At 47.4% G+C, this 27,042-nt stretch overlaps 1 protein-coding gene across 21 annotated transcripts in view; it reads right to left on the bottom strand.

Moving 5' to 3' along the window:
- Window positions 1–27,042, bottom strand: part of MICAL3 (microtubule associated monooxygenase, calponin and LIM domain containing 3) — a 1,349,174-nt gene that overhangs the window by 127,123 nt on the left and 1,195,009 nt on the right. For all 21 annotated transcript variants that reach the window (XM_069228050.1, XM_069228034.1, XM_069228049.1 and 18 more), the window contains one exon: window positions 11,033–11,126. In XM_069228050.1, the coding sequence (XP_069084151.1) occupies window positions 11,033–11,126 (94 nt within the window). The remainder of the gene's footprint in view (window positions 1–11,032; window positions 11,127–27,042) is intronic.

The following is a 27,042-nucleotide window of genomic DNA, read 5'->3' as shown; positions in this document are numbered from 1 at the left end:
AAATATTTAACTCCGACAAGGAAGAAGGCCCTTAATCATTGGGCTGTTGAAAATGAGGTTTCTGAACAACATTTTCTGTAGGCCGTGAGAGGAGACAGGTGAACCTTTATAGAAGAGAAATGTAGGCCTGATCTGGGCAAATGAAGAAGCTATGGTAGCAAGTAGAGGTACACAAAACTTGTGTATTTGCCAAAGCGTAATTACACAAAATTACAGTAAAATTACTGAATATTAAGTGGAATTACACAAGGAGCGAAATCCAGCATTTCGAATTTTCTTAGCGCAAAATGCGCCACTGTGTCCAAAACGTACCAGAGGATGCATTTTGGACTAAGAAATAGTGCTAAATGCCATAGTATATGAACAGCAGAAACCACAGATAGTCATGCTTAGGTCCTGTGTGCTTGTTGTAGGAGTTTGTGCTCCACATCACTCTGAATTATGCGAGCAGTCTTGCAGGACCAAGTGGGCAAAATGCCCCTCTCCGCAATCTAAACTCTTCATTCAATAGTGCTTTGGGTACGTGTTAAGGGTCACCAACATAGCTGCCTGGCAAATATCCAAGATAGGAAATCGGCCAATGTAGAGGTAGCAGCTTTGAACCTGGTGGAATGGGCACACAGTCCTTCAGGAGGCTGCTTTTTGTCCAGTGCATTACAGAACGTAATGCAGAGAATAATTCCACGAGATAGATCTCTTCTGCATTGCACTGCCTTTTTTTCACTCCAGAGAACCCAACAAAGAGCTGATTGTTCACCCGATGGCCTTTAGTACGATCTATGTAGAGGTTCAGCAATCTCCTGGGGTCCAAGCAATAGAGAACCTATTCCTCCTTAAAGGGGTGACGTGGAGCATAAAACGCTGGCAGGATTTGTCCAAGGTGGAATGACCTCACAACTTTTGGCAGGAAGGACGCCAGAGTCCACAGAACCAATTTGTCTGGGAAGAAGGAAATGTATGGTGAATTGACACAAAGAGCCTGAAGTTCAGTCACCCAGAACAAATAACAGGACATCATATAATTTGGCCTGGAGCAGGTTAATCTGGTGTGTGTCACATCAAGCCACAAATTGCCTGCCTGCAAAGATCACACTAACCATCTCCAGAGGAAGGTAAAAAAATTCAGCTGTCACGACTCAACCACCAAGCTGGAGTGTGTGAATGTCTGAGTGCAGATCCCTGCCCTGTTGCTGAGACAGCAGGTCTGATCAGAGGACATTTGCTCAAGCACAGGTGTTCTGGATAGCACACACTCCATGCCCAATATGGAGCCACTAGGATGTCTTGGGCTACACTGTCCTGATCTTCTAATTTGGGCCAGGAGTGGTATCAGAGGAAAGGCATATAGGAGTCCTGAGTTCCACTTGAGGCGGAACGTATCTCCGAATGAGAGATGCCTTAGAAACTCTAACGTCCATTAGTTGTTAAAGGCTAAGCTAGTCTGCCCTGGCAATCCAGGATTTTGGCAGGAGGTTCACCACCAGGAAAATTCTTTGGTGGTCCAGCCATTTTCAGAGGCGCAAGGCCTGCTGGCACAGGGCCCGTGACTCCACTCTGCCTTGTCTGTTGCACTACTAAATGGTGGTAACCTTGTCCGTGAGCACCTGTAACAGCCTTCCACTGATGGACGGAAGGAAGACCTTCAACGCTTAGAGGATGGCTCTCAGCTTCATCATATTGGTGTGAAGCCAAGACTTCGCAGAGTCCCGAGGCCTCAGATCTCCACCTCTCAGAAGGTTTTGATACTGAACAATTAACAGTCCAGAATCCACCACTGCAGATCTTTTTCAGACTCTTCTGAAACTTGAACGTGATGGGAGCCAGCCTTCAGAGGCACCACTTCTATGGCTCCTTTTAACAAAAAAGGACTTCCACCTCTAAAACAGAAGCATGTGCTGAAGAGCTCATCCTTTTAGAAGGTTAGTATTCAAGGAGTGAAGCAGTAAAAAAGAAAAGGATGCTGCCCATTCAGATAACCAGGAGCATCCAGAGACCTTTGTGATCATGTCGCAATTGACAGTAAAGTGGAAGCCCTACCCCTACTGGTAACTGGTGGCAGAGGGAGGAGGAGTTAAGCAATTTTGAGGTGGCAGCTCCAGCGATAGAGGGAGGAGACTGGAAATCCTGGAATCCATTAGGGTCCACCTCTCCCACAAAGAACCTGTAGAGCTCCTGTAGGATCTAGACTGCCTGGGAAGATTACCATGCCAAGAAGGCTGGCCCTAGGAGATGATACAGAAATAATATGTTTGGCTGGGGAGGCAACACACAGAAAACATGCATGGAGGAGTCAGCTCTTTCACTTAAAAGCCTCTTGCATTAGTGCTGCCAGTACATCGCTTTGAGGCATGCCTGCAGTTACCATCATGTCATCTAAATACAGGCCGTATTTAACAATATGATTGGAGGCATACAGGCCACCATTCATCAAACCAGAGAAGAACTTCTTCATTTGGTGAAGGCGGCTGCCGACGGTTATCCTTCCTTTTTTTTTTTTTTTTTTTTTTTTTTTTAATGGGAGGGCACTTTGGATTGCTTCCTCTCAAGAGATTTAGGTGGCTGAGGATGAGACATTGGTTAGGGATGTCCTTAGGACTAGGAGCCTATACTGTACTCACAGATGTCATGATGGTGCAATAAATACACCATCTTTTAACATTGTTTAAGACCGCAAACCTTAGGAGGGGACATTTAACCCAAATGCTTTCAAAATTACTAAGGAATTTGTCAGTTGATACTAAAGCGCTCCACATTTGTAGGAAAGGAAAAACATGAACTGATGTCATTTCAACAGCTATAGCCTTACGTAGACACAACCTGAGCACGTAGATTGGCAACTTGACACCAGCTGGCAGTGCCTGAGAGCTATTGCTGGGGGAAAGGATTTGGAGTTCCAGTCTAGCATCTGGAGGACCAATATCCTCTGGGCACCAGACCAGATACAGAAAACGTACAAACTCAAGGTGAGAAACCTGGAAAGAGAAGTGTCCATCAGAAGCAGGGGTGATCTCTTAGGATCATTTTCATATCTATCCAACTACTGTGCCCAGTTGGTCTCAAAGGCCCTTCATTAGTTTCGGTACTGTGCCTAAATTGTGTATAGATAATGTCTACTCTTTCCAATGGACACTTAAAGCTTGTTTCCATTTCTTCCAGTAGCTAAACGTAGCTGTCTGATAGGAATGTGTGACAGATCCACACATGACATTACCACGCTTGCCTTTACAATGCAACCATTACCAGGCATGTGCCTTTGCCACGCATGCCTTCACCATGCACATACTTTTACAACTAAAATGTAAGTATTTTGCAGATATATATATAAAGCCTTTAGCTATCTCTCTATCTCTCTGTATGTGTGTGAGTATATATCTATATATTTTCACTGAGAAAACCAGACGTTACAGGGTTGTTATAGTAAGGCTGACGCTTTACCTTTACCCCAAAAAAACATAGAAATTCAGCAGTTACAGTTATACCTTTAGTTATATTTATGTTAAGGAACTAACTTGTGGCCTAAAGCTACTTAACAGCACAAGTTATTCTTCAGATAAGTATAACTGTAACTAGCATTTCCACGGTTTTGTATGGGTAAAACATCAACCTAACTATAACGTACCTGTGACCTTTGGCTTTCTTAGTGAATTATTAGTTTTATAATGTAAAGTAATATATAATAATTACTGTACGTTTTTATTTTTTAAAGTCTGCTTTGGATTAGCAGGTCCATTGCAGATTTACACTGGGGGGTTGAGCTGACCCCGCAGTGGATCTCTGGATCAGCTGAAAAAAATAAAAATTGGGCACTCCTTTGCCCATGAGGGAGCCCTCATGTGTGTCCTATAGGTGTATCCTGACCACTTATGTTTTTTCACCCTCCTCCCCAGACCAAGCGCGAGATAAAAAAAAACAGCGGCTGCAATGCTCCTGTCCGGTTGTGTCCAGCAATCTGAGCCTTGCTTTTCCCTGGGATCTGCGGATCCCCCGCTAGTGGATCCATGGATCATCTGCGTCCCTAGATATCCACATTTCTTTTTTCCTTTAATATCTCCAAAACTACTTCACAGATTTACACCAAATCAAAAAAAGGGGTCTTTCTGGAACAAGAGCTAGCTTTCTGCCAAATTTGGTGTAATTCCGTTCAGCGGTCCAGGCTGCTGTGTTCAAAATCCCTATGGGAAATTGAACGGGGAAAACACTTGTTGGGACCTGCACTTTTCTTGCCCCCGCTTCACAGATCACACTGAAATTTTCCAGACAGAGCTGAAGTGACCAGGCCACTGCTTTCTGAAGATTTGTCAAACTGCGCCAAAGTTACTGGCAAAACAAAGAAACACTATCTATGGGAATTAGGTCCTAACTAAGACTACCTACTGGCTATCACCATTAGGATATTGATTTTCATATATGTATACACACACACACACACACACACATATATATATATCTGCTCTCCACCTAAAATTGGGAACTTCCCAGAGTTCTCCTTATATAACATATATATATATACACCGTCAATCACAATCACCTCTAAATCCTAAAACATCCTTGCCACCCAAATTATCCTACCCACTCTTGCCATTTAAATATCCCTTACCCACCCTAAAATTACCCTTGCCACCCACATACCCTTACCAATTACCCTTGCCACCCAAATAGCCTTACCCACTCTAAAATTACCCTGTCTACTCAAACACCCTAGCTCACCCTAAAAATACTCTTGCCACTCAAATACCCCTACCTATCCTAAACATAAAAATTACCCTTACCAACCAAAAAAACAAAAACACCCTGACCATAAAAAACTCCCTGACCCTATATATATATATATATATATATATATACACACACACACTTACTTAAATGCACTGTTAATACTGTTTCCCATCTGATAACAAAAGCCTATGTTTCTCTTAATCTAGAATATTTTCCGCCTCTTGATGAGGTTACCAATCATTTTTCCTCACTTTCATTCTACATGTGCTCCCTGACCGTTCTCTTTGCTAGACAATTACCATCAAAATATCTCATTGTAGTATTTAGGGCTATATCTTATGTCAGTGTCTTTGCTACTGAGAATGATATGCATGTCATTGTCTCTTCCTTTCCGGATGTAGTCTGACTTTGTTGAAGTTGTATTGAGTGATAATTCATTAGAGGCTTCCAATGAGCCACTGTACGCTTTGAAAGAGCCTACCTTATTGGAGTTCCAATCCACCTCCACTCATTTTCTTTGGCTAACAGGCAACAAAAGTCCATTACTCACAGTTTATGCAAAAGGGGGGAGCTATGGTTGTGTCATTATTAAAATGATATGGTTAAGCACTGAATGGTGCTGTAGTACATATGAAGGTGTGCAGAGTGTAGTATTGTGTCTGCATCAAACACACAAGAGGCAAAATCAGGAATGCTTCCAATTTGTCATGGAGCAGAATCATAATTGATTTGCTATGGGTGGGACCAACCTGAGATGGCACATTGGGAAAAAGAAGGATGAACTGGAAGGCTATACCAGTGGTTGTACAAATAGCAAGCATTCTTCCCATCTCCGTTTGTGTGTGTCATGTACATTGTGTATAGTCTGGTACTTTATGGTGGCTTTTGGCGCTAAACAAAAAGGGCTCAGTCTGTTACACATTTAGGATGACATTAAGTAGTCCTGAAGCAGTGTGACTAAAAGTTGTAATGACCCTTTAATGTGTGTTCAAGTGCACTGTAGAGTTATGCTGTGGAGTAGTGCTGTATGGTGTACTGTTGTATTTTAAGTTGTAGTGCAACATTATAGTGTGGTGTGCTTGTATGTGTGGGGCGTTATTTTCTAGTGTGTTGTCATTGAGAATACTGTTGGTTTGGTACTGTGCTGGGTGATGGTATTGTATTGTGTAGTGACTGAGTGGCAGGGAAGGTATTCAGTATGGTATTGGATGGCGTGGCACTGTGTAGCTGGATGGCGTGGAATAATACAGCGTGGAGGTCATTGGTGGTAATCTGTGTTCCGGTATAGCATGATGTGAGTTAGGCCTAACAGTAATGCTATATTATCTTTGCTAATGAGGCAGGACTTTTGCTGGGGATAAACTGAGTTATATTTTGCGGGATGATGTCCAATAGAGCATTGCCTTCGTGATGTATTGACTGGGCTATTTGCATTTATAGGGACTATCTCACCCAATACTTTCTTTCCTACTAACACACCTACTAACAACTGGATATTATCTGAATATGATAAAGATATTGAGACATTTGTGAATCATTTAAACAAAACACACAGAAAGAGACAGCACCAGTGAAACCAGCTGTAATATGTTGTGCGCTGTACACTGTCCTTGTTTGGGTTTGCTGGACTGAGAAGGAATTTTTCCCAATGAACATTAGTTTAGTAAGTAAGGCCTAGTAGTACACTACTACAACCATCTGCATAACGTCAATGCCTTTTCAGTGGAAAATGGATGGCTAGCAAGAAAGCTTAATTTTTCTCTGCATATTAAATATTTTGCAATGGATATCACGCTTACTCCTCAGTATGTAAACTATCAAACCACTGATTCCTCACCTTAGAATGGAGAGCAAAGGTCCACAGAATGGACTCAGATCAAAATGAGTAGGCAAAGTGTACTTCCTGTCGGACCTAGCTATCAGGGCAGTATCACTTTGTGAACGTATGCACTGATGCCCATGTTGCAGACTGGCAGATGTCAAAGACAGGCACTTAGTGAGCCAACGAAGTGGTAGCAGCCTTAGCTATTGAGGAATGGGTGCCCAGAATTTCCACCGGTTGCTTCCTGGCCAGTGTGTTGCAGATCTTGATTCAGAGATGATACGCCTCACCAGGGTCCTTGTCTGTATAGTCTTTACTTTCTTCACCCTAGAACACCCCACAAAAGGCTGATTGTCCACATGGTGTTCCTTGTTTCGAACAGTGCATGAGCTTAAAGCTCTTATATGGTCCAGTCAAGGCAGCATCTCTTCCTCTTTTGGGGGTTTGGGGAGAGCAAAGAACGCAGACAGGGTAATGGACTGCACTATGACCAATCCATCCCTGAATAACCCCCCAGCCAATACAGTGCTCTCTTTCAGGGGCATCGGGGGAGCAAAGAACGCAGGGAAGGTAATGGACTGCACTATGACCAAACCCACCAGCCCCCATCACAATTTTCGACACAGCACATTTGGGTTGTAGTTGCTACTTGTGATCTGCCGTACGCTGTTTGCTCAACACATCTGCTCTGGCATTCACTGACCCGGTCAGTTTAAACTGATCAGGTTAATGTCCCAGTGCTCCAACCAACGTCAGAGGTACAGAGCCTCCAGGCACAGACCCAACTCAGCCCTTGCTGTTAAAATACCACACGGTGGTGGTGCTGACCATGAGAACCTGATGGACAGTAAGAAGGTCGTCAGAGCCAGACAAATGTTTCACAACTCCAACAGACCAATGTGGTGCCAAACCTTTATTGGAGACAAAAGTACTCTCATCACCACATCCCACAGATGGCTTCCCCAGCCCAGCAGGGAAGCTTCTGTCATCTATGGGAGGGAAAATAAGAGGGGTTTGAACTGGACCAATTTCATTAGAGCAGCTCCAATATAGATCGTGAGCCATCTCCTTTGAAATCTGGATGATGTCTGATAGACTTCTATGATATTGGGCTCACTGGAATTTAAGATTCCATTGCAGAATTTGCATATCCCACCTGGTGTCGCTGACAAGGAGGATGCAGAAACCAAGAAATCTATGGGCTTCTGTCATCGGGATCCAAGATAGCTTTAATGTCCTTGACCTGTTGTCGTGGAGGGAAAGCCCAGAAATGCACTCTGCCCAAGACAGAATAAATTAATATAAGTGTCTATGAAGTAGGCATGCCCGACCCCAGGAGGGTTGCTGTCATCTGTAGGGGTCTACGACTGCAGCACTCCCACCTTCAACATTCACTCATAACAGTGGGTAAGGCTATTAATCCTGACATTTAAAGACTAGCCACAATCACCGTCATCACTTTCGTGAACACCTATGGGGTGCAAATCAGGCCGGAAGGGAGCACAAAAAACTGAACACGGTTGTGGAGTACCTTGAATTGCAGGTAACGTCTAAGGGAGTACAGGATAGGTATAAGAAATTATGTGCCCTGCAAGTGCAAGGGCACCATCCAGTCACTGGGGTCCAGGCCAGACACGATTTGGCAGGACGGCATTCAGTGGTTAATGGTCCAAAACAGGCATCCTCTTTTGGCACAACCATGAGTTCAGTACCCTCTCAGTAGCACCCTTGAATAGTACTTCTCACACATCCTGAAGAAGAATGCAGTGGAACTCTTTGGATTCTGAAATTCTCTCTATTATAGGGGGAATGCATGGTGGGGCTGGAAGAAAAGGTAGGCCATAGCCATGATGAACGATTTGTAAGATCCATCTGTCGGGCCACCCTAGGAGGAAGTGCTGGATCCCGCCTCCCAATATATGTGCATGTGCCTCTAAGGACAAACTAAAGCAGCTTGGTGCTTGTTGCAGCAAGTGAAGGATAATGAGAGGACAGGCACCATTACTGGCCTGTGTGCTGCTGGTCAGACCCACATTCACAGTCTCAAAAAAAGCCTGTACTTGGCCAATGTGTTTGCCTAGCCGCCGCTTCTGGAATAGCCTCTGAACGTTTTGAATTCGTGTGGAAACTGCTTGGCAGGAGATCAACAAACCCAGGGAGCGTCCAGTGGCTCTACTTTCCTTTTAGCACTTCAATCCAAAATCTGCCTTTTCACTGAAACGCAAGACATCAATAGGCATTTCCATCAGAGAGGATTGTATATCGCAGGAAAATTCTATAGAGCACATCCATGCATGTCGACAAAGTAGAACACTACTGCCGACTGCCCTCTCCAGGCAAATAAGTTTATCTAGGTAAGTGCAAATAACAAAATTGGTCACATCTAGTCCATCATGAAATATCTGAGCCCTGGATATCCTAAGCTCTTTCTTACTGGCCATGCTCTACAGGAAATGACTGTAGCGATCCATGTCATACAAGGCATGAGTGTAGCGACCCAATAGGCAAATAGCATTAACCAACCATAATGCAGACTGACTGAAGAAAACACATGCTTGCCAAAGGCCTCAAACCACACAGACTCACTAACTGGAGGAGTCATGAGGACTTAACTGGGATTCACTTTACCAGTTGAAGCCTGAACCACATAGCTCTCTGGAGTAAGATATTTAGTAAGAAAATCAGAATCACCAGGAACCGTTCTGTGATGCCTGGCTACCTGCCTATTCACTGGTGGGGTTTTGATTGAATGGTAATCAAGTTATAATTTACGGCCCTGTTAAAAGGGAGCTAAGGCTCTTACGTGGCTGGCCGCAAAATTTGTGTAAGGACGTTTGTTTTGCTTTTGAATGAGGGCAGCTGTAATTGTGGGACCTCCGATGTCCTCTGGACCACCACTAAAAAGGAGTCAATATCTTCAGGTGGTGACTGAAGTGGCAAATCAAAGCATGCCTCAGAGAAAGTGTCAAGCCCACAGGGCTCTTGTAAATATTATCATCTGACCAGTAATGAGAGTGTGGGGAGTAGGAGGAGAAAACTAACTCCATCCCCACCATCATTATTTCCATCATAAGGAGTCCTTCATTCAGAATCCGAACCAAAAAGATAATGAAGCCCTGCTGGCATGTCCGCCCTGGTAGAGGCACCGGGTCTGAGTCAGAATGTATGACAACTGGTTGTGCTTTTGTATTTTTGTAGCCCAACACAGGCTGAGAATGAACCAAAGTCGGTTTGGTGGCCAAAATTGGATTTACCACTGGACCCTCTTCTAGCATGGATTGCATCTTGCAGTTGGAGTGAAAGCTTATATGAGTTGAGTCATAAAGGGTCAGATGGTGTCGAAAAAGGATCCACTAATGGCAACCTGACTGGGGACCTTTCTGATTAATTCAGGTCAGAAGGCATGCCCAAGGAAAGAGGAAAAACACCAAAAGTCAGCGGCGTGGCCTATTTAAGAGCTTCAATCTGCTGAGGTATTGCTGATGGCACAGGAAAGCAAGGGTGCACTGGAATAAGTGAGGAATCAGCTGAGTGACTGGAAACCTTGATGGTGCATGACTCCCATCATAATACCCTTGTGTCTTTTCTTTTGGTTCAGTGTGGGGGGGGGAAGAGATATAAGTCACGCTTTGCTTGGACTTACTGGAGGACTTAAGTGCATAGCTGACTAGTTGCTGAAATGAAGCAACAACCATGACTTGGAGTGGAAGTTGCACAAAGGTTGTGACGTCTTGTGTTAGGTGACATAAACCTTTGCCTTTGGGTGCATGTGTGCGCATTTTTCTCACAACGTCGAATAGTGGCCGAAGCCCAGACCTTAGAAACTCCTTGTGCAAACATGTTACTGAAAACTGTTTTCTGAAGTAATGGCATGGTTTGAAACTTGTAATTTTAGGTGGAGACATTGTTGCCTACCACACTGGAATTTGATTTAGACGTTCTAGGAAGAGCAACATAATTGGGAGTGGAGATTCAGATCTGCATCTGAAGGCAGAGAAAAAAAGGAAATGATGTGAGTGCGGTGGTGTGGCATATGTATGTGGCCCTGCTCTATCACTTCTGGGGGCGGTGCGAAGTCAATGTGAAGCTGCCAGGCAACTAGCTGCACACAGGAGCATAGCTGAAAAAAAGTTTCCAGATCCTGTCTGCCCCTTGGGTGTATTCAAAGGTGAGAAATCTGCAGTTAGATGTATCCATCAAAAACAGGATTATGAACTGGAGATAACAGTATCTATGTTAAGAAGTATTCTGGGTGAGCATCTTCATTTTTGAGTGTAGGATGTAAACACTGATATTTTCAGGTGGAAGACATTCTCTGATGGACACGTCACACACTGCCTAATGCTGGGTGAAGTGCACAAGTATAAGAAACCAGTGTTATCTGGTATTTGACTGTATCCCAGAAGATGGGATCACTCCATAATGTTGCCTTGATTACATTTAACTAAAAGGGCAATTTTTTACAAAAGTGAGAACGATGAGAGATTTGAATACCTGCTTCACCACGCAGGGCCTTCTCAACGGCCACTCCTCGCTCCTCCAGCTGCCTCTGCTTCTCCTCAACTTGCTCCAGCTGACGCTGGATTATCTGTCAAGGAATAAAGGAAAATGAATGGGGAGAAAACGTGAACTCAGCTATATTCTGAAGTGCAAAATGAAAATGTCAGGTCGTATGGAGAAATATAAAGACAAATTAAACAACAACTTACAAAACCTTTGCACTTTTATGGCACAAGAGAGTACAATAAGGACACAGCACCGAAGGCAGGTGGATGCAGTTTACTGTAAATTGGACAAAGGTTCTCATATGAAGATTACCCACATTAAAAAAGGGGATCATAAACTCATTCTTTTGTATTTAGTGCCTATAGAACTTGATAAGAACAAGTTACTTTTGGTAAAGCCTTTTCTGGTAGAGACTATCTCGAGCTGCAGATTCCTTACTGTTGAATTCTCCCCAGGCGTCAGAGTGGATCCAGAAGATTTTTCATGAGCAGTTCCCCTGTGTGATGGTAAGAGGCGTCGTTAGTCGGAGTTGTCCGTGCCAAAAAGGACGTCACGGTACCTATACAGGTGTCACCCAGGTGTCAGTTTCTTTTCAAAACTTTCTAATGCCAGAAGTGTAGAGCCCAGAAGAACAATGACCACTGGTGTGTCAAAACTAGGGCCTTCAAAGGGGTCATATCCCTGTCCCTAGATATCTGTTTGCAGAGCAGGGAGGATTGGTGGGTCAGTAAGCAATCTGCAGCTAGACATAGGGCTTGATCTAGATCCTCTGGGGATTGTAATTCAGCAGATGGGATATGTGTTACATTTATGACAGGGTATTCCCTCCACTCAGATCTAAATCAGGCCCATAGCCTCTACCAGAAAAGATATTACCGAAGGTAAGTAACTTGTTCAGCCGACAGAGTTCTGGCTGCAGATTCCTTACCTCAGAATAGATACCCAAGCAATACTGTCCCCGGAGATGGGTCTGTCAACCAATTTCAAACAAGAAAGTCCTGCAGGACTGAACGGGCAAAATGCCCATCTCTACGAACCAGACTATCCAGACAGTAATGTTTGGTAAACGTGTGCAGAGAGCCCCACATGGCTGCCTGACGGATGTCCAGGACTGGAACTCAGTGTGCTAATGCAGTGGTTGCAGCTTTAGCTCTGGTGGAAAGAGCCCGCAAGCTTTCATCAGGTTCATTTTTGACCAGTGCGTAAATTCTTGATGCAGAGCATGACCCAATAAGAGATGGTTAACTTCTGCACCGCCCAACCTTTCTTTGCACCAACATACCCCACGAACAGTTGGTCATTCACCCAGAACTCATGGGTATGATCAAGAGGTAGAACGCCAATGCTCTTATTGGGTCCAGGCGGTGGAGTCTTTCTTCTTCCTTAGAAGGATGTGGGGCTGCGTAAAAAGTAGGCTGGGTGATTGATTGGCCTACATGAAAGGGTGCAACCACTTTTGGCAAAAAAGAGGCCCTTGTGCGAAGTACCACTTTGTCAGGATATATAGATAGGTAGGGGGGCTTAGATGATGAGGCCTGCAGGTTACTAGCTCTGTGGGCAGATAGAATTGCCACCATGAAGGCCGTTTTCAAAGTGAGAAGCCAGAGGGTACAACTGGGCAGGGCTCGAAAGGAGCCCACATCAAAAAGGTCAGAACCACATTAAGATCTCATTGGGGCATAATGAAGGGGGAAGAGATGAGTAAGTCCTTTGAGGAACCAATGCACAAAGGAGAATTAAACAAGGATGGTTGATTAGGCAAACACAAGAAAGCAGAAATGGCAGATAAATAACCCTTAAGGGTGCCCAACGCAAAGCCCTGTTGGGCAAGGGAAAGAATAAAAAGTAAAACCTCAGAGAGAGGGGCACGTCTTGTTGCCAAGACGACGTTACCGACTTCCGGAAGAAGCCGCTTAATCTCCACAAATGAAGGCGGGGAGTGGACACATTCGGGTGAAGAATCGTCTCCTGCTGCTGCGATAGAAGATCTTCTGGAAGGAACAGTCTGATAGGAGGATCGATGGACATGCTCAGCAGCTCGGGATACCAGACTCTTTGTGCCTAATTAGGAGGCACAAGCTTTATTTGGGCCTGGTCGCCGTTCATCTTCTTGAGAACTCAGGGCAGGAGTGGTATGGGCATAAAGACGTACAGGAGGCCTGAGCTCCACTGAAGATGAAAAGCATCTCTGAGTGAAAGCAGTCTTGGAAACTCCAGTGCGCAAAACTGCTGACATTGTGCATCCTAAGCAGATCACACAGATCTAACCAAGGTGCTCCCCACTGCTGAAAGAGACCGTGCGCCACCCCCAGATGGATACGCCATTTGTGATCCACTAGGCATCTGCAGCTGAGTTTTTCTGCTCTGGGGTTCAAGGATCCCACCAGGTGTTAAACCACTACAGATATGCCCTGCTGTTCCACCCATATCCAGAGGCACAAAGCCTCTGGACAAAGGGTCCATAACCCCACCCCGCCATGTTTGTTGCAGTACCACATGGCGGTGGTGTTGTCAGTGAACACCTGCAATATCCTTCATTTGATGAAGGGTAGAAAGGCTTTTAATGCCAGTCAGAACACCTGAAGCTCCAGCAGATTGATATTGATTCCGGATTCCACAAGAGACCAGAGTCCTCTAATCTCTACCTCTCCCAGATGAACGCCCCATCCAAGGAATAAGACATCTGTCACTACTATCAGATCTAGTTGGGCGAGAGATCTGCCTCTGACCCAACTGTAGTTTGTTAACCACCAGTGCGGCTCTTTCATAGTTCCCTCCGAGATCTGAACTATGTGGGAAAGATCCCCCTGATCCTGCACACACTGGAACTTCGGGTCCCACTGCAGAGCCCGCATATGCCATCGGGCATGTGTCACCAGCAGGGTGAAGGAAGCAATGAGTCCCACCAGCCTCAGAGTCAGTATCACCGAAATCCAGGGTAAAGGCAGAAACATCGGTATCAGAGCCTGAATATTGAGGAGTCATCACTCAGGAGGATAATCCTGAAACTACACCATGACTAGAACAGCTCTGATGAAAGAGAGCATCTGAGAGGGAATCAGGTGTGACTTCGGCATGTTTATAGTGAACCCCAGTGAACGCAGGGGGTCTGCCGTAGTCTGGAGGTGAGTGACGACACCTGGGTCGAGCCAGTCTTCAATAGTCAATCGTTGAGATAGGGAAATACCGACACCCCCTGAGTTGCATACTGAGCTGCCAAGTTTTAGAAAAGCATTGAAAACATGGCTCTTCCCAAAACTGTAAGCGGTTCTCCTTGGTTGTTTTGCTCCTCTCTCTATGAAACAATTGCTGCGGCACTAGGATACCAGTTTATGGTTGCAGTTGCGCTTTATAAATGTTTATACAATACAATCTATGCAAATGAGCTGCAACCACAGCCATCACCTTAGCGAATATCCAAGGGGCATTGGTAAGACCAAAGGGAAGCATGGTGAACAGAAAGGGCTCATGGCCTACTGTGAACCCACAGGTAACGTCTGTGGGCAGGCAGGACGGTGATAGGGAAAAAAAAGCATCCTGCAAGTTCAACACTACCATCCAGTCTTCTTGGTCCAGGGCAGACGAAACCTGAGCCAATGTGAGCATTTGGAACTTCTTGAGGAAGAGATTGAGGGTATGGAGTACTTATGTAGGGCGAAGACACTTGTCCTTTTTGGGAACCACAAAGTAGTGGGAATAACAACCACAGCCCATTTCTGGCACTAGAACCCTCTACGGCTCCCTTGCCTAAGAAAGCTGCGACTTCCTCATGGAAAAGGGACAGATGATCCTCAATCATCCGGTCGTGAGAAGTTGGCATGGAGGTTGGGGTAGCCTCAAAGGGGAGGGAGTAGCCCTTTTGGACGATCCACAAAACCGACCTGCCCAAAGTTACGGACTGCCAGTGGGGCAGGCGATGGCGAATCCTACCACCAACTGGGTGCTCATGGTGGTACAGATGCAGACTAGGAGGGTTTAAACATTGCTGCAGATATTGGGGGGAGGGAGTTTGGGGGGGGCTGAAGGGGAAGCGGACTGACCTGACCCACAAGGATGGTGAATTCCACAACGCACTCTGGTCTATGCAGAGGCTGGAAAGCATGCACAGCACAGTGGCTGAGTGGGAATTGGTGAGGCTGGAGGCAGTAGCACAAGAGCCCTTGAAGCACTCGTGCGTCAAGCTGTTTTGTCTCTAAAGAGACGGGTGCCATCGAAGGGCATGTCCATAAGGGAAGCTTCGACATCCCCCAAAAAGCCAGATGTTCTTAGCTGGTGTGGTGCCTCAGGGCCATTGTCATGCAAGTCGCTCTATCTAGCGAGTTGGTCGTGTCAAGTCTGCAACGAATTGTGAACTTTGCTGCATCTTTCCCATCGGCAACAGCTGGATAGAGTACAGTCCGGGCCTCCTCCAGGGCCTGTGGCAGCATTTGTGCAATCGTGTCACACAGATTGTGGGAATAACAGCCTAAAAGGCATGTGGTATTCAAGAACCACAATGTCAGGCTGGCTGAGGAAAACATCTTCCTAAATAAGTCCAGCCTCTTGGATTCCCTATGTGGGGGAGCAGCAGGGAAGCGCTTTGGGAAGTTGAGGCTTGAACCACCAAGCTCTAAGGGGGTAAGGTGTTGTGTGAGGAAGCTTGGGTCCCCAGGAACAGGGCAATGGTGGTGGGCAATCATCCTACTCACAGGAGCTCCTGTGCTGAGTTTGGACCAGGCACCCAAAAGGATGCACGTAAGTGCATCATCAAAAAGGAGCAGAGGTTTGGATGTAGAGATTACCATTTCTGTCAAGATGTTAGTCTTGACTGCCACCGAGGGTAGTTGAAGGTATAGGACCTCAGCTGCCCTTCACACCACCATAATGTAGGAATCTCCCTCCTCCGTAGCCTCAGTAGAGGGAGAAAGCATACCAGTTATCTGGAGAAGTATCCAATCCACTTGCTTCAGCCAGATCCACACGCCAGTTCATTTCTTCTTCATAAAGCTGGTACTTTAAAGGGTCCAGCGTCCCTTCCCAGTCTAGACTGAGTCCTAACCCAAAGGAATAGGCCCCAGGCTCTGATCTAGGAGGCAAGGTTCCTGCCAGTGCTGGAGTCAGGCGATGCCTACTGACCTCTGTGTTGGAGCTGCGGATGAGGATAGGGGTGGTGCTGCGAGCTTTGGCATTGGGACCGGTGCCATGGAGGGTCGACATGGTACGACCAGTGCTGGTCCGAATCCAGGACTGGATACTTGGGGCACATAGGCACTGAGGCAAAACCTGCCTGAGCGCAACCAGATAGAGCATCCTCTGACCCTATGGGCCCCAAGGCATGCAGACAAAGACTGCCCAAAAATTAAGGGCATGGTCTCATGGAATTCCTTAGTTGGGCAGGGATCACTCCGGCTCCCAGGAAATCGGGGAGGCACAGAGACAGCCTTGCGCACTTTTCAAAGAATGAGGCCTAGAATGCTGATGGCTCTATCGTCGCATCACCCGATGGACGAGGAGAATTTGATGACCGCTTCCTTTTCTTACCTTTCTTCTTGTGTCTTAACGTACCCGATTGTCCAGAGGACTGGAGTGCGACAACGACAACTTTGGACTCCGTGACCGGTCTCAGGACCTTCCACGTGACCATGACCTCAACCCACACAAAGTCGCATGCTGGGCTGCCATCAGCTTTATGGAACGCTCCTTCAAAGTCTTCGGATGCATGGCCTGGCAATGAGAGCACGACTTCAGGTCGTGGTCACACTCAAAACACCACAAGCAGACGAGGTGCAGATCAATCACCGATATTAGCTAGTGACAAGCTCCGCAGGGCTTAAAATCTGTCTTGCTTGACAACATCCTCGACACACTAGGAGCTAAACCCCAAAAATATTCGACAAAAAGTTGAAAAAGGCTAGTCAAAAATGACTGAGGGGTAGCTCTTCTTTCAGATCAGCGCTGGCTTGCGCAGTAGGAAAAGAACTGACGTTGGCGTGCGTGGGTGGCTACTGTATAGGTACCCTGTAGGGAGCTGGGTTTTGGCTGCAGTACCCCCTCACTTTTTGCTTGGTTTGTGGATGCAACTTTAAATGACGTGCACTGGGTTCCTGCTAACCAGATCCTCAGTGCCAGCGTTCCTTCCCCAAAAAAAGATATCAGGTAACTTGATCTACAAGATACCTGGTCACTTGATCTCCAAGAGACCAGCCCCATTGGTACATCTGTAAGTCCCTGGTAAATAGCCAAGGGCATGGCTACTCAAAGAGTCCCCCTCAGAGCTGCAGCACAACTTGTGACACTCTGAGGGACCCAGCACCATATTTATGCAGACTGCCATTGCAGGCTGCTTGATAAGGTGCTCCCAAAATTGAAAACACAACATGGCACACATTATGCCCTTACTACGTCTTTGTCAATTCTTAGACATAGTAAGTGTGCAGGGAAGCCATTCAAAATACATGTGCGCGACACTGGTCAACAGAAGTTCCCCAGCTACATAATGGTTTCTTTGAGTACAGTAATGTTTGGTATCTAACATCTCATATTAATAAACCCTGATTGATTCCAGTGATGGATTTATAAATACCTGCACACAGCGGGCACCTTAGAGGTGCTCTCTGAAAAACCTACCGACCAACTAGTGTGGTGACCGACTAGTCTTGACCTGCTCAGCTACCCTAGACATGTTTCTGATCTCCCGGGGTGAAAGCCTGCCCTCTTGGAGGCCAGGGTTATGGAGCAAACCATATTTAAAAAATGAAATGCGAAAATCACTCCCAACTCACACTACCACCCAAGGACCCTTAGAACTGGGGAAGTACTAAAACGCCAAAGATAAGTAGGTAAGATTTCCCAGGCGCCTGTGTGCAGAGTAGCAATCTTGGGTCAGTGCCCATAGGCTAACATAGGGAAGTTGCGGTTGGAGTTTTATGACCCTTCCCAGAGGACCCCGAGGAAACCCTTTGAGGCAAGGGAGGTTGGATACATTCCAAACTCATGGATACCCAGAACACTGGAGTACCTACACCATGGGTGAAGCTGTGTTGGAACCTCCCCTTGAAGTCAATGGGGACCTCGATTGTCCAGCTGCTGTCGTGACCCGTGGACCAGGTCAGTAGAACCCAGACATAGATGCCGGAAGAAGAGGACCTAAGGAGAGAAGGGAAAGAGTCCAGACCACCTGGAGGTGCCCAGAAGGGCAATACCCACCCTTCTCAGTGATGCTCTTCTGGAGGACGGTGGACAAAGAAGTGCAGCTTTGGAGTCCAGGCGTTGCAGAAAGATCCCAGCTTCATTCATGAGGTGTCCCACGTCAGTCGTCTATGTGCAGAGGAGTCAGCGGGCCACCAACAAGCATTGGCAAATGCAGGGAAGGGTTGCAGGAATTGTGGGGACCAGCAAGGTCCAGGTGACCTAGCCTTGGCAGGTAGATCAGGGCCAGCCCTCAGCAAGCAGGAGAGCCAGCAGAATCGATGGAGCACCTAGCAGGACGCTCTGGCAGCAGGTACAAGGAGGCAAAGGGAAGCCTCAGCAGGACAGCAAAGAGGGATGCCTGTGTCACAGGTGTTTCAGAGAGGACATTATTCTTGAAGCTTAAGAGTGCTGGAGGCTGGGGCTTCTTGGAGCTAGGTCATCTATGGACTGAGATCCAACAAGCAGACGCAGTGCACAGAGGTTCCAGTCACGCAGCTCCAGCGAGGGACCACAGAATTACCAGTTGCAAGGAAGATAGGTCAGGCCTATAGAGAGCCACAGAACCTGCGTTGTAGAGCCTTGAAGAGTCCGTGGAACAGCAGGATCTACAAACCTGTCGTTGTTGAGGTGCCTGCGGATGCAAGGGAGTAAATCCTTCACTCCAAGGGAGATTCCTTCTTGCCTTCCTAAGTGCAGGCAGAGTCCTAGTGAATCTGGAGGATGCAAGGCCACGGGATTGCAGAAGTCTTTGCAGAACTTGGAAACAAAGTTGCAGAAGGAGCCCTCCTACTGGTTACATACAGTCTTGCTCTTGGTTCCAGCAAAGAACAGCAGTGGTTGTGGTGTCCAGGTTGAAGAAGTGTCTTTGCAGAGGAGGCTTGCAGACGGTTCTTGAAGTTCTGCAGACAAATCTAGGGTCCCACCCTTAGGGGAGCCCCTGAAGTAACCCAGGAAGGAGGGTGGACACTTACTGAAATGACCCATCTATCAAAGGGGGGCAAGGACGTTACCCACCTGGACTAACTTGTCAGAAGCTCCCAGGGGCCTCTGTTCATCCTATTTCCATGATGGCAGAATCAAGTGGCTACCTGGCAGAACTCTGTGCTCCTCCCTAGGGGAGGAGCTGGATCACTCTGTTATACTTTGTGTGGTTTTGCTCCAGAGCAGGATCCAGGGTGACCTGCACTAGTGCAAACAGGTGTATGCAAGGAGGGCACCAAATATGCCTTTCAAAGCAGTCTGGTGGTGCTCAGAGGCACCCCCAGCCCAGAGACAACTATTTCTAAAGAAGAGGTGATCTCAATTCAATCTTACAGGAAATCCTTTGTTCTGTCCTCCCCTGCCAGAGTTAAGCTCAGCAGCAGGAGGGCAGAACAGTGTCTGGGGTTGGCAGCAGCATGGGCTGGCATACAGACCCTGCAAGGCTGTACATGCAAACTTATGGGGATTCCCTACAGAAGCCCCAGAGTATGTGGTATCACGCAACTAGCACTGGAATCGGTGTAGTTGCATGAATCCAACATGTTTGATATCAAACATGCCTATGTTCTGTGAAGCTATTATGTAGCTGGACAACTCATGTTGACCAGTGTCCACTACAGACCCAAAGATAGCTTCCCCTTGTAGGAGGCTGGACTGGCTTGTAGTGAGTACCAAGGGGTACTTGCACCTTGCACCAGGCCCAGTTATCCCTTATTAGTGTATAGGGTGTCTAGCAGCTTAGGCTGATAGATAATGGTAGCTTAGCAGAGCAGCTTAGGCTGAACTAGGAGACGTGTGAAGCTACTACAGTACCACAAGTGTCACTTGCACAATATCATAAGAAAACACAATACACAGTTATACTAAAAATAAAGGTACTTTATTTTTATGACAATATGCCAAAGTATCTTAGAGTGTACCCTCAGTGAGAGGATAGGAAATATACACAAGATATATATACACAATAGCAAAAATATGCAGTATAGTCTTAGAAAACAGTGCAAACAATGTATAGTTACAATAGGATGCAATGGGGAAACATAGGGATAGGGGCAACACAAACCATATACTCCAAAAGTGGAATGCGAACCACGAATGGACCCCAAACCTATGTGACCTTGTAGAGGGTCGCTGGGACTATTAGAAAATAGTGAGAGTTAGAAAAATAACCCTCCCCAAGACCCTGAAAAGTGAGTGCAAAGTGCACTAAAGTTCCCCTAAGGACAAAGAAGTCGTGTTAGAGGAATAATGCAGGAAAGACACAAACCAACAATGCAACAACTGTGGATTTCCAATCTAGGGTACCTGTGGAACAAGGGGACCAAGTCCAAAAGTCACAAGCAAGTCGGAGATGGGCAGATGCCCAGGAAATGCCAGCTGCGGGTGCAAAGAAGCTTCTACAGGACAGAAGAAGCGGAGGTTTCTGCAGGAACGAAAAGGGCTAGAGACTTCCCCTTTGGTGGACGGATCCCTCTCGCCGTGGAGAGTCGTGCAGAAGTGTTTTCCCGCCGAAAGAACGCCAACAAGCCTTGCTAGCTGCAAATCGTGCGGTTAGCGTTTTTGGACGCTGCTGTGGCCCTGGAGGGACCAGGAGGTCGCAAATTGGACCAGGAGAGAGAGGGGACGTCGAGCAAGACAAGGAGCCCTCTCAGCAGCAGGTAGCACCCGGAGAAGTGCCAGAAACAGGCACTACGAGGATGCGTGAAACGGTGCTCACCCGAAGTTACACAAAGGAGTCCCACGTCGCCGGAGACCAACTTAGAAAGTCGTGCAATGCAGGTTAGAGTGCCGTGGACCCAGGCTTGGCTGTGCACGAAGGATTTCCGCCGGAAGTGCACAGGGGCCGGAGTAGCTGCAAAAGTCGCGGTTCCCAGCAATGCAGCCCAGCGAGGTGAGGCAAGGACTTACCTCCACCAAACTTGGACTGAAGAGTCACTGGACTGTGGGGGCCACTTGGACAGAGTTGCTGGATTCGAGGGACCTCGCTCGTCGTGCTGAGAGGAGACCCAAGGGACCGGTAATGCAGCTTTTTGGTGCCTGCGGTAGCAGGGGGAAGATTCCGTCGACCCACGGGAGATTTCTTCGGAGCTTCTGGTGCAGAGAGGAGGCAGACTACCCCCACAGCATGCACAGACAGGAAAACAGTCGAGAAGGCGGCAGGATCAGCGTTACAGAGTTGCAGTAGTCGTCTTAGCTACTTTGTTGCAGGTTTGCAGGCTTCCAGCGCGGTCAGCAGTCGATTCCTTATCAGAAGGTGAAGAGAGAGATGCAGTGGAACTCGGCTGAGCTCTTGCATTCGTTATCTAAAGTTTCCCCAGAGACAGAGACCCTAAATAGCCAGAAAAGAGGGTTTGGCTACCTAGGAGAGAGGATAGGCTACTAACACCTGAAGGAGCCTATCAGAAGGAGTCTCTGACGTCACCTGGTGGCACTGGCCACTCAGAGCAGTCCAGTGTGCCAGCAGCACCTCTGTTTCCAAGATGGCAGAGGTCTGGAGCACACTGGAGGAGCTCTGGACACCTCCCAGGGGAGGTGCAGGTCAGGGGAGTGGTCACTCCCCTTTCCTTTGTCCAGTTTCGCGCCAGAGCAGGGGCTAAGGGGTCCCTGAACTGGTGTAGACTGGCTTATGCAGAATTGGGCACATCTGTGCCCAAGAAAGCATTTCCAGAGGCTGGGGGAGGCTACTCCTCCCCTGCCTTCACACCATTTTCCAAAGGGAGAGGGTGTAACACCCTCTCTCAGAGGAAGTCCTTTGTTCTGCCATCCTGGGACAAGCCTGGCTTGACCCCAGGGTGGCAGAAACCTGTCTGAGGGGTTGGCAGCAGCAGCAGCTGCAGTGAAACCCCAGGAAAGGCAGTTTGGCAGTACCAGGGTCTGTGCTACAGACCACTGGGATCATCGAATTGTGCCAACAATGCCAGGATGGCATAGAGGGGGCAATTCCATGATCTTAGACATGTTACATGGCCATATTCGGAGTTACCATTGTGAAGCTACATATAGGTATTGACCTATATGTAGTGCACGCGTGTAATGGTGTCCCCGCACTCACAAAGTTCAGGGAATTGGCTCTGAACAATGTGGGGGCACCTTGGCTAGTGCCAGGGTGCCCTCACACTAAGTAACTTTGCACCTAACCTTTACCAGGTAAAGGTTAGACATATAGGTGACTTATAAGTTACTTAAGTGCAGTGTAAAATGGCTGTGAAATAACGTGGACGTTATTTCACTCAGGCTGCAGTGGCAGGCCTGTGTAAGAATTGTCAGAGCTCCCTATGGGTGGCAAAAGAAATGCTGCAGCCCATAGGGATCTCCTGGAACCCCAATACCCTGGGTACCTCAGTACCATATACTAGGGAATTATAAGGGAGTTCCAGTAAGCCAATGTAAATTGGTAAAAATGGTCACTAGCCTGTTAGTGACAATTTAGAAAGACATGAGAGAGCATAACCACTGAGGTTCTGGTTAGCAGAGCCTCAGTGAGACAGTTAGGCACCACACAGGAAACACATACATATAGGCCACAAACTTATGAGCACTGGGGTCCTGACTAGCAGGGTCCCAGTGACACATAACAACCATACTGAAAACATAGGGTTTTCACTATGAGCACTGGGCCCTGGCTAGCAGGATCCCTAGTGAGACAGTGAAAACACCCTGACATACACTCACAAACAGGCCAAAAGTGGGGGTAACAAGGCTAGAAAGAGGCTACTTTCTCACACCCCTCACTTACAAATACCAGGAAATGGAGTCTGGGGTTTGTAGGGGCACCTCTGCTCATGCAGGGGTGCCTCACACTTCGAACCAAGCATCCTGCCCTTGGGCTGAAGAGACTACCTTATGGGTGACTTACAGGTTCTGAGTGCAGTGGCCATGATATAAGGCAATTCTTATATCGGAAGTGAAAGGTGCAAGCACCATTTCACAAAGGCTGCAATGGCAGGGCTGTGGTCACAGTTTACATAGGCCCTCATGGATGGCACAATACATGCTACAGTCCATGGGGGTCTCCTGGTGTACTAATGCCCTGGGTACCTAAGTACCATATTCTAGGGTCTTATATGGGGGCACCAGTATGCCAATTGTGAGGTGTAAAAGTTACCATACAACTAAATTTAGAGGAGAGAGCACTGACACTAGGGTCCTGGTTAGCAGGATCCCAGTGTACTACAGTCTAAACACACTGACACCAGGCTAAAAGTGGGGGGCAACTATGCCAGAAAGGTGCTACTTTCCTACAATGTGCATTCCAGGGCGGGAAGCTTCAAAGGCCAAACCACCTTTCTTATGTGACCCAGGTCTCTCCAGATGGCGGAGATGTCCACCTCCCTGTCCTGACCCCACTTCTTGGCGGCAAGAGAGGTTGGAAGATTAGTACGATTGGGAGGTGTATCCACATCCAGCCAACCCCACCCCATAGGTGAACTAGCTGATGTGGACACCACTTTTCAGATTCCTCCATCTTGTTTTGGATGGAATTAGCAAACTATGGTCAGGATTATGCCCACTTCCCACCAGATGTGTTTATATAGAGGGTGTGGTCACCCTAAAGGTAGGCAACTCATTGGCTGCTACCTGGCACTCTCTTTAACACTCCTAAATTGAGTATTTAGGTGGCACCATTGAACCCAAGAACTTGGATTCGACAGATCAAGCAAAGACGGACGAAGAGTTACTGCCAGGTGAGAACAGCAGAAAAGCTGTGGACTTTTGGCACAAAACCCGGCCTGTTCGCAACTCTCTCAAAAATTGCAACAGAGTCACTCATCTGCAAGTTGAAGAACTACCAAAACCTCGGGTAGCGTGTCAGCACTTCGGAAATCGCTGCTGTTGTCTCAGAGTAGATGAGCTACTTCCTTGCAAATTGGAGCTGTAGGAAAGTCACCCCCTTGCCCCCACAATACACACACACACACACACACACTTTTGTCTGGTATTGATGCTAACTTGACTGAGCGTGTGCTGAGATCCTGCTAACCAAGACCCAGCACCAGTGTTCTTTCCCTAAACTGTACCATTGTTTCTAGAATTGGCACACAGCTAAGTCTCTTTTAAAAGGTACCAGTGATACCAAGGGCTCTGCGATCAGGGAGGGTTTCTTAGGGATGCAGCATATATTGTGCCACCCTAAGGGGCCTCTCACCAAGCACATACATACTGCCATTGCAGATTGTGTGTGTTGGTGGGGAGAAAAAGGTAAAGTCGCCATGCCCACAAACCACTGCCTATGGCATAGGCAAGTTACCCCTCTAGCAGGCCTTACGGCCCCTAAGGCACGGTGTATTATAAAACAGATGAGGGAACAACTGCCTGGCCAATATGCCCCTACAGTGTCAAGTCCATTCTTAGACACTAAGTGCAGCGTGGCCATATTGAGTACATGGGCTGGGAGTTTATCATTACAAACTCAAGAGCTCCATGATGGCCTGATTGAAGGCTGGGAAGTTTGGTATCAAACTTCTCAGCACAATAAACCCACACCAATGCCAGTGTTGGATTTACTGTAAAATTCACATAGAGGGCATCTTAGAGATGCCCCTTGTATCTTACCCAACCCTTTATTGCAGGGTTGACCAGTCTGTGCCAGCCAGCCACAACAGACAAGTTTCTGACCCCATGGGGTGAGAGCCTTTGTGCTCTCTGGGGTCAGAAACAAAGCCTGCTCTGGGTGGAGGTGCTTCACAACACCTCCCTGCAGGAACTGTAGCATTTGGCAGTGAGCCACAAAGGCTCAGGCCTCCTGTTACAGTGCCCCAGGGCACCCCAGCTAGTGAAGATGCCTCCCCCCCGCCCCCCCGGACCAGGCCCCACTTTTGGTGGCAGGTCCGTAAGGAAAATTACGTAAAACAAAGAGGAGTGACCACTGCAGCTAGGACCACCCCTAAGGTGTCCAGAGCTGAAGTGGCCCCCTCCTTGCAAAATCTTCCATCTTGGTTTGGAGGAGAGGGACCAACAGAGATAAGAATGTGCCCCCCTTCCATCCTCAGGGACAGTAGCCATTGGCTACTGCTCTCTGACCCCTGTAAAGGCCCTAAAACTAGTATTTACGGGCACCCCTGAACCTTACTGACCAGATTCCTGGTGACCTCAAGAAGAAAAAAGGGCGACTGCCAGCCGACCTCAGCAGTGAAGACTCCAGACGACAACTGACTTGGCCCCAGCCCTATCGGCCTACCTGCAGCTACAGATACCCCTGCTCCAACAGGATGACGCATCCTGCAGGGCCAGTGACCTCTACAAACTCTCAGAGGACTGCCTGCCCCGAAGAGGACCAAGAACTCACGTGGACAGCAGCCCCGCTCAGAAGAAACCTCTAAAAAGGGCTCCAGCCCCGCCCGGATCCGTGAGACCTGCCCACTCTGCACCCAACACCCTTGGCCCGAGTCCAGGTGGCCCACTAGTCCAGCGAAGGTCCCCAGGCGATTCAGACCACGAGTCCACCCTTGGTTGAACCCTCCTGACCAACACAACAACACCTGCACCCTGAATCGAGAGGACTCCCCTGACCGTGACCGGATTGGACGAAGATACCCGCCGCCCAAGGAGACCCCTGCGCCCACAGCCCCCACGGCCTTGGGGAATCGGACCGACGGTCCAGCAACGTCCGGCAGGCACCTCTCCAGCCGTTGGTTTCCCGGAACTCACCTCCTGGAACCAGCCTGCAGCATATCTTTTGTGACACCCGGGGTCCCCCTCTTGAAAAGCATTGGGCTCCCAGCTCTGTGTTTGCAACCCTGCCCTAGCCCAAACACACCAGCCACTCCCCCCAGCCTAAACTTGGACCTTTGGACATACTAACACCTGGAGACTGAAATCCTAAGTACTTACCTGTTCAATAAGCTAATACTTTCTCCCCCCAGGACACTACTGACTCCAATGAAAAATTGCACTGTGTCAACTTTTGAAACAGAAATGTGTTAATTATTAGTAAACTTCTTTCTCTGCAAAAAGCAAAGTACATTTGATATATATATATATATATATATACTTGATATTTACTTACAACTGTACTTACTAGCAACAAAAATCTTCTGGTTCTAGTAATAAAGTAACAAAATATATTTATATAAAAACGATTGGCCTGGAGTTAGTCATCGAGTATGTGCCTCATTTCTTGACTGTGTGTATAACAAATTCTTTGCACTACCCTCTAATAAGCCTAACTGCTCGACCACACTACCACAATAGAGAGCATTAGTATTATCTACTTTTGCCTCTGGGGCACCCCTGTAATCTGCACACACCATACCTCATTTTGGTTAGCTCTGAACTATGAGGAGCATCTTTGTGCACCAGCCCAGCTGCCCTAACTACTCTGCACCCGAGCCGCCCGGCATGGGTACCGAAGAACCGTCTGTGCCCCTTTGCTCCAAGACCCCATGTGATCTAAGCCCCTGTTTGGGCTATGTCCCAATGTACAGCCCGTTTCCAGGTGCCCCCCCCCCACCATAGTGCACCCAAATACAACCGCACCAGCACCCTACTTCCAGTGAAACTGGGGTGCCTCACGAAGATCAGCTGGTGGTACTTTGGCCCACTAAAACCACAAACCCTGAAGGTGAACCCCTGGAACCGGATGTACCTACCTTTATGCATCACTGACTTTTCCTTCCATATGATTGCACTGTGCATAAAGGCACACAGATTTTAACATTTTACTTACCTGTAAAAATTGATAACAAAAACAGTACTTGCTCTTTAACAAAGTTCTTGGTTTCAAAACATATATAAAAAGTTTTATTTTTCTAAATTGGTCTTGGATTTATTCTTTGAGTGGGTCTCTCATTTGCTGCCTCTGCGAGTACACCAGATGCTTAGCACTGCCCTCTGATAAGCCTAACGGC

This window comes from Pleurodeles waltl, chromosome 4_1 (genome assembly GCF_031143425.1).
Source record: "Pleurodeles waltl isolate 20211129_DDA chromosome 4_1, aPleWal1.hap1.20221129, whole genome shotgun sequence".
NCBI lineage: Eukaryota > Metazoa > Chordata > Amphibia > Caudata > Salamandridae > Pleurodeles > Pleurodeles waltl.
Note: the sequence above shows the minus strand (reverse complement) of the source record. Positions and strands in the feature narration are given on the sequence as shown.